This window comes from Puntigrus tetrazona, chromosome 21, assembly GCF_018831695.1.
Source record: "Puntigrus tetrazona isolate hp1 chromosome 21, ASM1883169v1, whole genome shotgun sequence".
In the NCBI taxonomy this organism is placed as follows: domain Eukaryota; kingdom Metazoa; phylum Chordata; class Actinopteri; order Cypriniformes; family Cyprinidae; genus Puntigrus; species Puntigrus tetrazona.
In genome coordinates, this window is record NC_056719.1 from 10,503,855 (window position 1) to 10,521,389 (window position 17,535).

At 40.8% G+C, this 17,535-nt stretch overlaps 2 protein-coding genes across 8 annotated transcripts in view; one reads left to right on the plus strand and one right to left on the minus strand.

Moving 5' to 3' along the window:
* nrg2a (neuregulin 2a) overlaps positions 1-5,178 on the minus strand; it is an 80,088-nt gene extending 74,910 nt beyond the window's left edge. For 2 of the 7 annotated variants that reach the window (XM_043220735.1, XM_043220732.1), the window contains exon 1: positions 3,331-5,177. In XM_043220735.1, the coding sequence (XP_043076670.1) occupies positions 3,331-3,742 (412 nt within the window). In that variant the 5' untranslated portion in view covers positions 3,743-5,177. Of the gene's footprint in view, positions 1-3,330 lie in introns of all 7 variants that reach the window. The other 5 variants (XM_043220736.1, XM_043220733.1, XM_043220734.1 and 2 more) reach the window with 4 other exon arrangements.
* Positions 5,179-6,918: 1,740 nt separating this feature from the next.
* On the plus strand, positions 6,919-14,190 carry puraa (purine-rich element binding protein Aa). Its single transcript, XM_043220742.1, has 2 exons — positions 6,919-7,136; positions 10,621-14,190. Exon 2 carries the CDS (start codon positions 10,694-10,696, stop codon positions 11,555-11,557), a length of 864 nt encoding a protein of 287 aa, XP_043076677.1. The 5' UTR covers positions 6,919-7,136; positions 10,621-10,693; the 3' UTR covers positions 11,558-14,190.
* The last annotated feature ends 3,345 nt before the right edge of the window (positions 14,191-17,535 follow it).

Genomic DNA, 17,535 nt, shown 5'->3' on the forward strand with positions numbered 1-17,535 from the left:
TCCTTCAAGTTTTGGATTTGACCTTACATAGTTATTATTAAAAGACATATGCGTTTAGGAAATAAGTCCTTCCCTCTGTGCATGTCAATCACCAGCTGTTATTCTTGTCCTGTGTCATGCAGTTTCGCCCGAGAGCTCTTTTCGGATCAATGATATTGAGCCACCAGCATATTCTGGACTGCCACCTCGATGCAGCTGTGACCTCCACACGGGGGGGAAGGGGGAAAAAAAAAACAGAATCACACATGAAGAGGGGCATCAAATACTACAAACTTCCCCGTGATTATTTACAAAAATCGTAATTATCTGATCTGCTGCAACACGCATTTTGGAAGAGAAACACACAACCACACGCCCACCTGTCATTCATCATGGCTGATATGTAGGTCTCCCTCAACAAAAAAAATATATATATATCAAAATACCTGCATTTACAGGCCTTCAATCTAGGTTGAGCCATTAGGGACAGAAGAAGAAACATATTTTTATCTACAAAACTTGAGGCACCCGTCAGTCCCGACGTATTTGAAAAGCTTGTGCCTTCCTGTTCAAATCGCACTTTATACGCTCATGCCGGTGGAGGTCGAATCGGGACCGTTATCTTTTGCGACAACACACTGAATTCATTACAGACGCCTGTTGTGTAAAACATGCGGAACAGAAAAAGTTTCTGGCAAACGACAATCATTTTGTTGCATCGCACTAGTTAGTTCGATGCAGAGTTTAGATTCGCTTGAGGGAAGAAACTGCAAAGTCATCTATAGATTGAGCACTCGTTGATCTTTGAAAAGAAGCCTTGGAACAAGATTCTCAATTTATTGATGAGGTTAGAAAAATCTAAACAATAGTTCTGATTCAAGGCCTCTGTCTGCTACAATACGTTTTTACAATGTGCTAGCATACTGCGGCAAGTGTTTTAACATTTAATCCTTGTGCTTTTACTCATTACTGCAAAGTAAAATGAATACATTTTACTGTCAACGTTTTATTACACTTATACCTTCCCTTGCACTTTGCTATCTTCACTCAATTTATCAGCCATACACTTTCTTGAGCATTTCTGACTGTTTAATGCTGCTCAGAGGTGGCATGAATGCATTTACAAAGCAAATACAACTGTATGCTTGATACGAAAAGGCTTAATTTATTCTAGGTTTATGTAGCATTTATCTATCTGGGTTTATTTAGTATCTCTAAAGTCTTTGAACCTTTTTGAGCAGCCTTAATTGTTTAAAGATGCCAAAGGTTTTTTTTTTCTTTTTTGGTGCTTATTAGATGCCAGTGGCAATTAGCGAGAAACGTTTGATTCATTAGCTCTCTAGTGCCAAATTTATACTGCAAAGGTGGCACAAAAGCTCTTCTGATGTGGCATTTAGGTGCCTTTACTGTTTAATATTGCTAAGAGGTGGCAAAAATACATTAACACAGCCATTTCCACAGTATATTTTGATAGTAAGGGTTGAGGTGGTTCTGAAAAAACAATAATTTAGGAACCAATTTTACAGTGCAAAGAAGCACTTCTGATGTGGCATTGAGGTGTCTTTACTCAGAGGCTTTAATGCTGTTCAGAGGTTGCATGAATGCATTTAAACAGCAAATACAACACTATGCTTTGACATTAGGGTCTGAGGTGGGTCAGAACAGGCTTAATTTATTCTGGATTTATGCAGCACTAAGTCTTCACAGGTAATTTTGAGCAGGCACAGAGCAGCCTTAACTCAACTGTGTAAAAATGCTCAAAAGGCGTTTTTTGTACTTATTAGATACTACTGCCAATTATTGAGATATGCTAGATTCATTAGTTCCCTAGTTTCAAATACGCACTGCATAGGCAGCACAGAAATGCCTCTAATATGGCATTTAGCGGTCTTTGCACAGATGATTTAATGCTGCTCATAAGTTGCATTTACACAGCAACAAATGTATATTTTGAAACTAAGAGCTGACGTTGGTTTAAGCAGGCTTTATTTAGTCTGGCATTTAATGCGGTTGTGCATTTCTACACTAAATTTTGAGCAGGCACAGAGCTGCCTTAAAAAGAAACCTTAATGAAAGTTCATTTCTAGTAGGGCCTATATATTTAGTACATGATACAAATAAATAGAAATAGAAAATATATAAATCTTGCTAACACCAATAGAACGTGGATTAGACAGTAGCATACAATAAGCAGGTGCAGGTTTTTGCTCAAAATATGCTACTAGAATAAACAGCAAACGTTTGAATAGAAGTGTAGCATTAGTACCTATGAATAATTAATAATACAACTGTAATAGATACCAGCAACAACCGAACACTTGGTATTTTAACTAGCACAGACAACATTTTTCACATTGTTAACAATAGTTAGGCCACTTGCACCGGGACAGCGAGTAGCAAAGTATCTAATAAAAAAGTTACTCAAGAAAAAATATCAACTTATGCACTGGATACATAACTAGGTGTTTCTCGCGTACTCGTTCAGAAGAAGAAGAGCAGAGGACGGTACAGCACCCTGGACAGCGGCAATCTGAACGCGTTACAAGTACAAGGCCTGTGGAAAACTAACATATTGGTAGCAACTTCTAGTTACATCACAATACTAAGAAAAAGATCCAGTGTCATTTTTTGTCTTTGCAATTGCGAGAGTGGGATTAGATTTGCCGCTTTGAATCAAAAGTAGTCAATAATTAAAAATGAATAAACGTGCTTTCGAGGAAGATGCCGTTATGAAAAAAAACGATGCGATCGGTCTAATTTCTTATTACGCAAAGGTCATAAAAACGCCGCGTGCAAACAGGTGACACGCAACTGTTGGCTGGAAGATATTGCCCGCGTCCTGAAAGGAGTTTTAAAGGCTCCGCTCCCAGTGCAGTTGTTCTGAAGGCCCGTTACACAGGCGCAGACCAGCAACTTTCGATTCCCAACAGAGCAATGAGCTTTAGGTCCTGACGGACACGGTTGAAGACATTCTGAGTCATTCTGACCTTCTATACCTTTTCTGATCCGAACGTACAAGCCGTGGGCCCTGCCCGACGGCTCCGCCACGAACACTGCTAGCTCAGTTTATCGCGATTGTCTCGAGGAAAGATTTCGCTTTCCTACAAATGAGCAGCGAGCGCGCGTGTGCCCAAGCATATGTCTTTGCATATGTCTGACGATAACACGAAAAACCTTTAAGCGTTTTATTCCTGCCCAATATTGCTGCAGAGACGCCCCCACAAGCCCCCATCTGTTACTTACACCAAACATTTGGATGTCATCCGCACCACACACAAGCACACAACCGAAGCCGACGGCCAATGTCAATTTGCGAGCACCTGCACAAGCATTCGGTGGGTATGAACTTACCGCAGTCTTCACACAAGATCCTCCCAACATCTTTTTTCAGGTTTTTCCCACTTGTATCTAAGGGCGCAAACGACGCTTTAAAAACCAAGGGTTCATCAGTTGGGTCCATGAAAAATATATACTTGTGATTCTTCTTCACTTTGGCGCACGGAGCCTCCGAGCCAAATTCCCCCACGGTGACGAGCTGCTCCCGCTCCAGACCCCCGCTGTTTCGCGGCCACACGTCCAGGACTTTGACATTCACACTGTACGGCTCCGCTGAGACGTTCTGAGGCGCGGACTGCACCTTGCCCTCGATCACCACGGCGGATCTGTAAGCCTGGTCCTGCAGGGAATTCAGACTCGGGGAGTAGCAGGCGAAGGAGACCCCGATGAGCAGCATGGATAAGTGTACCGAATCAAGCCTCCTCATGCCGCCTGCTTTGGCTCGATGGTCGGTGGTCGCGTTGCGGCAGGGCTGCGGGGCGATGGCGGTGGAGCTGGGTTGAAGGCTGAAGAGACTGCGAATAGGCTCCAGTAGCACGGCGGCGCGGCAGACCTTGCGTAAGTGTCCATGCCATCGGGATCCGCTGCTTTTTTCCGATAGATTTGCAATCGGGAAACACCAGCTGGAAACCGGAAACGGCGTAACGCTGCTGGGTTAATACAGATCCCTCAACTGCATTCTTCCGAAGCGCATCGTAAAACGCAGGGAAAGTCGCGGACGCTGCCTCCTCCGAAGACACGAGCGGGCATCCGCAAGACGCCGCCAGTCAATCTCTGCCCCGAAATTGCAGTGGTGAGCGCGCCCTGCTCGCCACCGGCTGCTGTGGATCTTCCACTGCAGTCGAATGTGAAATGCTGCAGTAAACTATTAGGGCTACTTTCGATATCCCCTCAGCACAAGCGTCGTAAGAATCCACTTTCGTAGCGACAAAAACGCCGTCGCCGTATCCCTCGCGCCCCGTCTCTCTCTCTCTCTCTCTCTCTCTCTCTCTCTCTCTCTCTCTCTCTGTCTCTCTCTCTATCCGCCACCCCGATCTATCAGGGCAAGATTCCCCGCACAAACGGCAGATTCACGGCTGGGGTGCTGAAACGAACGCCCATGCGCCGGCGTGTGCGTCTTTAGTCTCCGACACCCCGAGAAAAATGATCAATCCATGATCTCTCCCATCGCCGATCCTCATCGAATTAAAAAAAAAGAAAAGAAAAGAAAAGAAAAAAAAGAAAAAAGCGGGGGAAAACCACCAAAATGTATGGTGCAGAGAAGCGCCCGCCTCAAAACCTCCCCGTAAATCGTTAGAGCGCCGCAGAGGTTTGCGCTGCTTTGAGCGCGATTGCTAACGGTGCGAACGAATGAGCTTTGAATGAGTTTTGCGTCTCATTCCATTACTAAATCATGCCCTGCATTCAGGTCACATTCGCCGTTATGCCTCAGAGAGAGGGGGGAAAAAAAACGATAGTGAGGCGTTGCATCAAATCAAATCCATAGGCTACGTCTGGTATCCGTTGCATTGCCGATGCCTGGACGAATGAGAACATTTTTAACAAACGAAACGAAGGACCATCACGGACGTGGCAGCGGACTGCATCAAACGCTAAATATGTGCGCTGGATGGTAAAGCATTACTTGGCGAGCGCGAAATGTTGCAAAAGAGATGACAAATATCAACGTTACACTTTAACCGGTTGGGAACGATACCCAAAATAACTAAATCACGCGCTGAACGAAGGCTGAACCTGTGGATCTGCAAAGGAGCGCAGCTACAACTTCACTGAGGGCGACATCTGCTGTTCTGTGCGCACACGGAGGAAGCCACGACACCTTTCTAACTTGTAAGATGACTGCGGGGAATCATGGGTAATGCACGGCTCAGATTGTAATCCCTCAGACGTTATCATTTATTTACTGTTCAGCATGCATGGTGCAGAACAGTAGTCTAGGTCTAGTGGGCCTATATTGGTGTAACTTGGGGTTGGGGTCTTACACAAAGCACAGGGGTGATGGTTCATAAACTGACCCTTGCTGAGATCTCACTGCTTATTTGTAGGTTGCTTACATAAAAAAACAACAACTAATAAACAAACAAATAAACCAAGCTATAGTGTTCATGGCCTAACGCGTGTAGCCTAAATAGCATAAACGTGTGATTTCAGAGACACACGAAATGCAAATATATATTTCACACATTATATCAGACAAAAAAATGTCTTTGATGCGCATTGTGTCATTTTAAGGAGGCCTAATAATAACGTTGTGGTGTGGACAGGTCTTTAAAAATAAACAGCTCAAAAAGCCATGAGGCCATGAGGCTACAAAGAGTTTAATGCCAATGTTTCTACATACATGTTCTAATAATCATATAATTGCTACAGGAATAGGAAAGGCTTGTCCTTAAAGGTTGAACTTGAAATAAAGCATTTAAATAACATGTTTAATACATTCTAATAAAATAATAACACATTAAATTAGTATTTATATAATATCAGAATAACCAAAAATGCCTTTATTGCTCAATCTGATACAAAAAAACAAAAGATAACGAAAATGTTATTTTCAGTTGACGCGTTTAGGAAAACTCATAGGCTTTAATGTCGCTTGTTGAAAGCTTAACATAACAAAAGTTGGACATTAACCCATTGTTTTTGTGGAGTGAAATCAGTGCCTGGACACTTCTTCGTCTTCTCGTTAGCGGTTCAGAAATGTGGAGGCGGAAGACAAGCTTCTTTATTACTTGTTGGTTCCACGGGCACGCCACGCCACCTGAAAACCGCGGGAGCGTCAGAAACGCAGTGGCGGGACTCGGCGGTTACTGTCCATGGTTCTGAAACAGCCGCTGCCCTCGACCTCCCCCCCGACCGAACTACACGGAGCAGCAAAGTAAAACATGCATTTAACGAAATGACTCTTTGTACGGCACAACCACTTTAAATCAATCCGAGAATCGAGTCACGGCAGAGTCCACGCGTACACGTGACACTTTTAGGCTGCGCTCCATACTATCTCCGCAAAACATTTGATCGGATCAGACACGATAAATAGCTTTTTTAATCACTACAAACTTTTTATTACGTTTTAATAAGATGGCATCAACTGCTTTTGCTACGCCCTTGAACATGAAAGTATGTAATGGTTTACTGAAGCACAAAAAGTATTTTACCTTGTTTTTTCCCCAAAATTTAAAGATTTATAAACTGCATCAGGTTAGATGTCTTAATTTTTTTTTAGTAAATTAATTCTAGCTAACTCTGGTCGACCAGACGAGTCAAGTAGGCCTACTTCACAACCCACTTTGACAGAACTCACACGACATAGCTGCATGACAGAATCAATGTGTTTTTATCCGATTATTTATTGTTTTTATAACCACCGTGACACGTAAGGAAGTTATGACTTTCGCTGTTTCGCGGTAAAAAGGCGCCCGAGATTCTATTTTTCGTTTCTACGACGTTTGCGTCTTTCCACCACGCCGAACGCTCGGGATTGCGTTTCACGGGAGACACACGTGAAGCACAACGGCCAGAACGGCGAGGCTGCAATAGCGCGAAAACTACAGCGCGAGGCGCAAGAGCCGTTTCCTTTTTCCCGAGCGGAGCGTGCTGACATCAGACTCCACGCGCACGGCGTTGAGCTCGTGCGTGCGTCCGTCTCCATGCCACGACTCGCTCTTTCGTTCCATCTTGCGAACGGCGCATCGGTGAAGCGGCACCGCGACAGTGTTTACAGTAGGCCTTCGGGGCTTACAGGTTTTCGTCTTTGTTTCTGACAGTGTTCAACTGCGAAGGGCCTGCACGGGGGCTAACGCTCTGCCTGCAGACTGAGCGGGGTAAGATATGCCGAACCACGTCGCTCGTTATGAGGTCTGCGACTTTGGCAACAGCGCTGCACTTTACGATCATATGTCACGGTGTTCCGCGGTATACTTGGGGTTTTTTTTGGTCAGTGTAACAACCACGGAATTAACGTTCGCAGCCGTGGACAGAAATCGCAGGCTGCTTGCGCAAACTAGTTAACTGTTTACAGTACTGACAGGCGGTGAGGCTGTCAGACTCTGTCTGTCTGTTGCGGCAAATCCAGTGTGCCATAGAGTGACTGTGACATTCCGTTAGGAGTTCAAGCTCACAGAGTTCACCTTAGAGCAAAAAATAAATAAATAAATAAATAAATAAAAAACAAGCACACCTTTAAGTGACGCTCATGAATTGGAGTCGACGGTCCCTCTTTCCTTCACTCGGTGTCTGATTTTACGCACTGTCACTTGTGGTAGGCCCATGCCGAGGGGTTTACACATGCTTTAGAAGTTTTAATATACAAAAACGTTAAGTAACAATTAAGAATAGCCAGTTCAGAAATTCTACATTCTGGCAAGCAACAGGCCATGCAATGTTAAGGACCGCTAACTTTAATAGGGCATACTAATAATTATTAGTATGCTTTTTTTTTTTAATTATTATTATTATTAGGAAGAAAGTGACTTATTTTAGACTCTTAAATGCTCTGGGATGCACGCACTGTTTAACTGCATCGATTTATTATATATTAAAATAGCTTCTGTTAAAGACATGCACTTGGTTTATTAAAGCACGTGCTAGAATAAATGTGTATTTATTGCTTGAATAGACCTGACGCGTGTAAGCAGTTGAATGTGTTTCATAACTTTTTTCAGAACTACACAGGGCCGAAGTTTATGAATGCCGTTTGTATTGGACGTGTGCTCGGTCTTTAGAGAAACATTAAACACTCGACACAAATAAACGGCCTGGTAATGTGCATGTTCATTCCATCTAATTATTGCATTTCTGAAGTTCAGTCATTTTCTGTATTTCTGTTTCTGTTACTGCTTTATTCGAGGACTGAGGAAAATTGCATGCATATGCCTTTTTTCCCCCTGTTTATTACCTCTAGTACAAATATACACAAGAACGCCTGGAAAAATGCATGGAAAAGACGTCGAGGCTCTCTCAATTAAACTGTTATTATTATAGAAGCATACTGTCGTAATAACATGGATGTTGCATGCATACATATTTTAAGGCACGAATCATTAAATATATTTATCTAGATAATACGTATTTAAAAGGAGATGAATTAATTTTAATCTACGTTACTGCAGACTTCTGTTCTTTTCTTTTATATAGCTTTCATTGGTATTAATCGAAACTTTTAGATTAAAACAACATCAGTGGGCAAGAAAATAGTTGATTGATGACCGTGTGTTGTTTTTTTACGTCCACAACTCTTTTACGAAAGCAAAAAAAGGTATGATTAGACGTATCAGAATATTTCAATGTGCCTCTGAAGAATGCGTTTTGCTTGTCCAATCCGATACGTCCGGCACAACTGTACTGATCGCTAACGAACCCTCTGCTAAATTATTGAAATGTTTTCTCAGCTGAATGATTAGAGAGAAACAATTCTTAGATGCGTGAAAAAAATAATAAACGTTTATTGTCCAGGGAATTTTTTATATACTCACAATCCGAATTTAATTACAGAGCAGTTAATAAAGTTAAAAAAGTAAAATGAAATCAATACAAAACGTTAGTGCAATTATCCAAATAGATTTTTGCTCAATATTTTTGTAAAGTACATGAGGTTTTTTTTTTAATATGGACAGTTTTTTTTTACAACTAGAGGAAAACACGCAAATAATCTAATAAAAATACTAATCAAAGCGAGGCATTTCTACATTTATATAACAGCTTTGAAAAGCATGTTTATAAAGCAATACTACAATAAACCTTTTTTTTTTTTTTTTGTATAACATTGCCAAACATTTTTAAATCAATCATATGCGTTTTGCGCGGATTGACAAAGAAAATCCTAAAAAACAAACCATTTCTATTTAACAGCATGGCTATGCATTTGATATATTTTAGTAAATTATATTAATCTATTTTTCTTTTTGAATCTAGTATTTTCTTACAATATATATACAAATGCAGGAAACCAATTACTCTTGCCCATGCTTACGAAATATTTAGTATTTTGTAATAGACTATATCATATCTGAGAAATACTCCAGCTGTGCTGAGACGAACTGCATGAGCTGTGTTTACGAGATGTTTAGTTTAGTGCTTTGAGATGTATTCTCCTGTTTATGCATCGGTCGTACAACACATATTAAAAAAAAAAATCAATCACAACTGTATCAATGCAAATTTGAAAACATTAATGTGATGCTAAAATTGAACTGTTAGGCCTACATAACTTTCTTCGAACGTGCATTGAACACACTATCACAAAAAGCCTTTATAGACACGCAAACCTGCTTAATTCTCACGTGCGACTCTGAGGCATGATTTAATTAGAAACCTCCGTTAATTGCTCATATTTCTTACAGGGAGATTTCTTTCGATGATAAAAGTTGAACGACAACAAAATAAATATGTGGGTATGCACTTGATTAAATAATGAACGGTTTTCATCTAGTATGCAGACAGCAACTCGTGTCAAATAACGGTCTTCCTGATGAAAATGACTCGCGTTGTAGCCTGGATAAGTGCGTGACCTACAGAAAATGTAATAAATATGTAATAACTCCCGGTTTTGCCCAAATAAATTTCAACCGCGTTAAAGGCTGGGGGTATCAATTAAGAGATATTAACTGAATTAAGCTATATAGCTCAAAATAATAGCCACGTGGGGCATTTTGCATTAGTGCATCAATGAGAATGCATCTGAAAAATTTATTTCCGATGAACTATTTTTACTTTTGCCACGACAAAAAAAAAGAAGAAAAAAGCCGGAGTTGAGGACTAACTAAATTAAAGCCTGAACAAACACAACCGGTCTGCTCCGAAACGTTTATTACATTTTGTAAAATTTGTCATGAAATATTTGTAGACTCACCAGCGAGATGCCTGAGCAATATCACTAAGACGTATCTTAATAACTTCGCGTATAGAAGATTTGTGCTTTTTTTTCCCTTTTCGGCAACATTTAATCTCCCGTGCCGTTTTAAGCACTATTTACAAAATAGCTGTTCAAGCTTTAAACGTGGATAAAAACTTAAATGACAACGAAACTTAAGCAAACGGCATTTGTGACGCCTGCATACAGCGTGGGCTAAAATACGTCGATGAAAAATATAATTCTATATTAAAATACGCGGCGAAGGCAGCACGCACTCGGTACGCAACGAACAGATTTGTTTTATACTTTCGCTTTGAACTGAATTTATCGTCATCTTCCAGAACAGGCATAACGTGTGATAAGAGAGCGCGACTGCAGTGTTAGACCTTCTGTAGGATGAATTTATTCGGATTCTGCACAGGTCTGAACAGCGCTCGTCTTCTCTCCTCGCGCAGATCTCGCGAGAGCGGTGGCGTGGCTGCTTGGCAGTAGGCTTGCAGTAAGACAGAGGAGAAGGCAGGCAGCATCATGGCGGACAGAGACAGTGGAAGTGAGCAGGGAGGAGCAGCCACGGGCCCGGGTGTCGGTTCCATGCACCCAGTGACAGGAGGGGCGGGCTCGGCTTCCGGGCTGCAGCACGAGACGCAGGAGCTCGCCTCGAAGCGGGTTGACATCCAGAACAAGCGCTTTTATCTAGACGTAAAGCAGAACGCGAAAGGCCGCTTCTTGAAGATAGCAGAAGTCGGGGCCGGGGGAAACAAGAGCCGCCTCACTCTCTCCATGTCCGTGGCTGTCGAGTTCCGCGACTACCTGGGGGACTTCATCGAGCACTATGCCCAGCTGGGGCCGAGCAATCCGGACATAGCGCAGGACGAGCCGCGGCGGGCGCTGAAGAGTGAGTTTCTGGTGCGGGAGAATCGGAAGTACTACATGGATCTGAAGGAGAACCAGAGGGGCCGCTTTCTTAGGATCCGGCAGACCGTCAACCGGGGGCCCGGCTTGGGATCCACGCAAGGCCAGACCATCGCTCTTCCAGCCCAGGGACTTATCGAGTTTCGCGACGCTCTCGCCAAACTCATCGACGACTACGGAGTGGAGGACGAGCCGGCGGAGCTGCCCGAGGGAACCTCGTTAACTGTGGACAACAAGCGCTTTTTCTTTGACGTGGGCTCCAATAAGTACGGGGTGTTCATGAGGGTAAGCGAAGTCAAGCCCACCTATCGCAACTCTATCACAGTGCCCTACAAAGTGTGGTCGAAATTCGGCAGCACTTTCTGTAAATACGCCGACGAAATGAAAAAGATTCAAGAGAAACAGCGGGAAAAAAGGGCATGCGAGCTTCAGCAGCAGCAACAAGAGGAGATGCACGGAGACGACGGGGACGAGGATTGATAGCGGAGAGAAACATGCAAAAAATAATCCGAATAACCTAAAGAGAAATTCTACGTACTTTGCTGTAAAAAAAAAAAAAAAAAGAGAGAGAGATACATAAAAGATAAGTAACTGTTTAACTCCAAGGGAGCACCACCCACAAAAAATACAAACCTCCACAGACTGACAGTCCACCCATCGCTGGATGTCATCCACTTACCCACCATTAATACAGTAAGCGGCTGCTAAACCAAGTAATAACATTATATATGAACTGTGTTTCCTACTTGACGACAACAGAACTGAGTGTTTCTTTTTCCCTTATTAACCGAGAACTTTTTTACACGTTCCAAGATATTATAAAAAAAAAAAGTGTTTGCAATGGAGTTATTGCCGAGATTACGAGGAAGCCGTTCCTTTGCGTGTGAGCTAATGACTTCAGCACAAATCAGATGTTTTAGTTTTTTTAACCAAATTTTCGAATCATCTGAAGAGGTTGTCATGGTAGCCATGCCACTAGATATTCCAAGCATCACCTGAGGGCTAGATAGGAACCCTGATGGGAGGGAAAAATATCAACCTGTTGATTGACAGAGGTAACAGGGGTCAGCGGAGCGAGGGCGGTCGCTGCTTGCAGGCGTCCAGAGGCCGGTGGGTGACCTCTTCGCAAACATTCTGAGGAGTATTACCAGTGTATTTTTTTAATTGAAGTTCTTGTCATGCAGATGATATGCTATGTATTTGTGTCTCGTTGTCATGCGCAGTGTATTAAAAAAAAGGTACTTAAGTAAGAGCAATGACAACGGAAGAGGAAGAGCTCTCGAAAAACCTTTTTTGTAACGAAACCGGACCCCTCGATACAAACATACAAAGAAACGTATGAAAACGCTCATGTAGAAAAACGTACAGAGTATGATTTTGTGAATCAGATGTATTTCAGTGGAGAAGAAAACAACCCACGTTTTTAGTGGGGGATTTGACAAACAATCTGTTAAAGGGTTTAAAAAGAAATATATAGATATATATATATATATATATATTATCAGTCTACCAATGAGAGGATGAGTGGCGCCAAGGAATGCTGTAGTTGCATGTTAACCTGTACACAGCCACATTGAGGTGGATTTCTCAATGTTCGTCCTCAAGGACTCATCTCTGTAATGGTTTCAATGTCCATAACGTAAGTAATGTTTGGTCAGGTAGTTGAATCCAAACTTGTTTTTTTCCTTTAAGGAAGTTGTCTGAGAACTATGTGTACATACTAAGATAATATATCAACTCTTTCGACTGTTTGATCAGACATCGTGACAAGTCTTTTGAAACGAAAGCCCTTTTTTTTCCGTGGGGGCCCTTGAGGACCTGTGTTGGGAGACCCTGACTTTAATGAAACTTGTTGGGGAGCATACTCTTCAGCATTAAACAACCTGGTGCCTTACAGACTCCGCATGCTTATACACTGGCTGGTGCTTTGGATCTAAGTTTGGGTTCTCGTTCATTTTTCTTTCCCCCCCTTTCTTTTTTTTTTTTCTCGTCTGGTTTTGTTTGGCCCTGGCCCTCCCGTTACGCCGTTGCATAACCCGCGGTCTGTTCGGTCCAAAAGCAAATCATTCTGATCACAGTGAGTGGCTCGGAAATCACCTAAGCATTTTTCGAAAATGTATTAGATGCTAGGTGCCAGACGAAAGGATGTTTGGTGCTTCTAAACGAACCCCTTTTTGGTGTGAGGTGAACTTCCGTACTGAAGCCTCTCTCTGTAGTTTGGCACTAGCGTGTCCGTCACAGACCAAAAGCTTAGTCAAGGGGTGTGGCCAGGATATTCCCCGCCCCCCATTCCTTTAACTTTTCAGTGTTGCTTCACGTAAATTTGTCATTTTGGAAACTTTGCTTCACAAAGTTTTTTTTTTTTTGTTTGTTTTTCTTTTCCCTTTTCTCTTCCCAGTGCTATATTTCATTACTGTGTGCAATATTGAACGTGCCAATGTTGGCAATATATGTATATCAATTAAATATATGATTAATATTTGAAAAGCATGTGGCTGAATTCCACGTTTATTTCTTTAAAAAGGTCTTTATTTCTTTAAAGCCTTTATCTGCACTTATGAAAAGGTCTGTATCTGGAAAAGAAAACCAATTTTAAGTTTCACCCAGGTGAAGCAAACACCATAGCAGTTATCTATCCTGTCTGCACTTTTTGTGAACGTTCGTGTCATAAATGCGCCGGGTTTCGTCTCTGTTCCTCTTGGCACGGGAGGGTTGGGGGTTACTGGAATGAAACGACGGGGGTGCGAAGGCCTTTGGGTAAGGGGCAATGAATATGTATCCTTAATTTCCCTACGAATACATACATGGGATGATTCTAATGATGAAGGCGTGTGATGACCTCTTCTCTCTTCAGTAGCACATTGCTTTCCCAGCTGGAGAAAAAAAATAAATAAAAATGTTTGACCGATGTTTGTTTGAAAATGATCTCGACAAGGAATGCCTTGTGCCGTTATTATTATTATTATTATTATTATTTTTTCTTTATCTCTTAACTTATGTTCCTTCCCTTTGCAAAGAGGTTCACTGAATTACTCATTCGGCGGTTATGCGTCAAATATAATTTATGTACATTTTACAAATTAAAAAAAAAAATAAAAAGAAATGTTAATTTACCCACCTCTCACGAAAAGAATGTTCAATATCAATGTTTCTGTGTTTCTTTTTCTCGTGTGCAACAGTAGTGGTTGATGTTGTGGCTCTGACTTCAATGAAGTTTTCTCTGTGTACACACGGTTGATGTAGCACTTTCGAAGGAACAGAATTATGACCTGAAGCATGCAGACTAACCGATCTGTAATAACACATGTCATAATGTCATTTTGATGCAACCTCCTTTTCTTGTATGGGTACTGTTGATTGGTTCCAGTGGTTAACCAATGTAATAATGTGCACTAACAATACCACTACATCTTTTTAAGGAATGTGTGATCGTATCGAAGTCTTTTATCATCTTATATTTTTCACAACAGATCTGTTAAGAATTTGAGGTAATACACTACGGTATGACTGAAGGGGTATTTCTCAGAATAACAACAATTTATTTTTATTTATTTTTTTTAACTGATGCTGTTTTAGCTGCAGTTCAACGGCCATTCTGTTGAATGTATCATGAAAAATCATATACATTTGTCAATTCAAGAATGAGTCTTATTTTATGTCTTAATTGTGCCTTATACTAAATCTTCATACATGTTCACAAAATGCTGCTGCCTTGATTCTCGGGATTTCATTTGAACTGGATCTCTTGCTCTCTTCATGTGTCATATTTTGTTAAAAATAATAATAACGATAATAATAACTGTCTGATCTCTGTTTGGTATAACAGATTTCTGATGTTCAATGATTTAGTTTGATTTAGGTTTCGTTATTATTATTAAATAGCATGTACTGTGCTGCAGCAACGTCTTTCAAAAACGTTCGACTTAAAACACGCCCCAGGGTAGTTTGGTTTTTAAATTACTATGAAATAGAGCTGCTTATATTGCTTTATAGGCTCGAGGGCATTGAATTCAGTTTTTAATGACAAGTTTGAATTATGAACACATTTCATTCCCCGTGATGTTATTTTTACATGTACATTTTAGCCTAATTTATTTCATATTCTCAGGGCATTGTGACAATGGTACAAGAAAAGTTCACAAAAACCGCAATGCTAGCTTGCCGTCTTCGCCAGAAGATTTGTTTTTCAGTTAGGTGAAGACAATTGAGCAAACAGATGAAGACTGCAATAATTACAATAATTAGCGATTGATATATTACTGTATTAAAGCATTTTAAACAGCCTTCTAACCAATAGGTGGTGCTTGTATCAACCGATAATGTAAAATGGACGCATGATGGCAATGACCTGCAGAGTTTAGCTCCAACCCTAATCAAACACACCTGACGCAGTTGATCCAGGTCTTACTAGGTACACTTGAAACTTCCAGGCAGGTGTGTTGAAGCAAGTTGGATCTAACCTCTACAGGACACCAGCCCTTCCAGGATCACATTCGATGACCCCTGACTTAAAGCAATGATTCATCGCTATTAAACAAAGCACTAAATGTATATGTACTTTTTCTCTTTGGAAAAGTACATGCTTTAATGTACTGCAAACAGTGCAGGTAATAATAAATTTCATCTAAGTGTCTCGATGCCACTTATATTTAGTGCACGCTGTCGCTAAAAACTGATGTGTCACTCATCCTGTTACGGTTAACATCCTGACATTTCTGTTATATACTCTTCATTTATTATTCATTATTGCATTTAATTTTTTTTTTCTACTCTACAATGCTTTCTACCATACTGGATAGACAAGAAACAACAACGCATCACTTAAGATCTAACGGCAAAACTGTCATTACATTTGTACGGCATGTATTTATTGTTTTCATCCTGGATTAACTGTCAAACCGATATAACGGTAGGCAACTCACCTTGTTTCTTTTTTTGGAAAATGTAATGTAGTATAGCTATTTAGTAATACAAAATAAAAACAGCCGGTTTTCCCATTCTTAATACGAGTTGCACACTTTTTCTTTAAGACTTCCGAGGAACAAGTACGCAATATAAATGTAGCAGAAGATGTGCATTAAACTCCCAGTTAAGATTATTCATCATTCAGACCCTTTAATGCTAGCATTTCTGTTCCCTCTGAAAAAGAAGCGGCTGGCGTTCACCGCTTAATGAACCAATCAGTGCCTTCCTCTGACCTTGCAAGAACGAAGTAGTTCTTCTTTTTTATAGCATTGATCCATTAAAGGTGAAATGTGTGATATGTCTGCACTACGTGTGCCGACGAACAGAACTAAAAAAAAGGGATTTCCTGAACACCGTGTTGTTTCCGCTCTGCCAAACTAAAAATAATGCTTTTAATAACACACAAATCACCTTTACACCGGTCATTTTTCAAATGTAAAAATAAATGTTATAGAATATTAGAGTAGTGACACCATTAACTTGCATAAATAAAATCACTGATTAAGATGCCTGTGTAGCACTTGGATAAAACCGTTTCTAGTTTTAAATTATGGAATAAATTTGAGTCGTATTTGGTAAAAAGGGGTTATTCCCTATCAATAATAAGGGGTTATTATTGATTAGATTAGCTAATCAAGTTTATATAAGTTTTCAACATAAAGGAAAGCCAGATAAATACTGTTTTACTGCACAACCCTCTGGATTACTTGATTCTGATTGGTTAATCTCAACATCGAACGGTCCAGTGTTTTATATAATGACCACTAAAGTGTATATTATACTGCAGTACAGCAACATACCGACGCTGCTTTCATATTCCTTGTATAAGAGGTTACAAAAAGGGCATTTTCTACTTTGACCGAATCATTTGCAGTTAACATTTAATCACTTCATTTTAATACAGTTGGACGTCTTCCAGAACATGCCTACTTACCCAATTTGTTTATTTATTTTTATATTTTCGTTTGATATTTTTGGAAGAAATCCTGTAGACTAACCATGGTATCTGTATTAAAACCAGCGGTCACAGAAATAGCAGTCAGCACGCCGGAGAATCTTGGTTACTATACTTTATAATATAAACCATGGTTTATATTCGCAAGGGTATACGATAAAAAGAGCAAACGCATTTCGCGCATGGCAATTCGTCGATGGCAGGCATCGTAAAAACTGACGGGGGAATCGGCCAATCACAGAGCTTTGGAGGCACTGCTTTAAGTTTGCCTGCATTTTCATCAACATCCACTTCGCATTGACTACACCTATGAAGTGTTTCTAAGTGGTTCTTTACAATGTCACCGACTGCTGGTTTGTCATGCATACTGGGTTCCCACACCTTCAAATTTAGGGACCTTTGAAGGACTTTCCAGGTTCAACACAAGGACTTAATCAATGTGTCTACAAATATGAACAGGGTAGATTTAAGACCTTTTTATTACTACCTAAATGTATTTTAAGATGAAACGTGCATGCTTAGTTGTTATACTTACTAG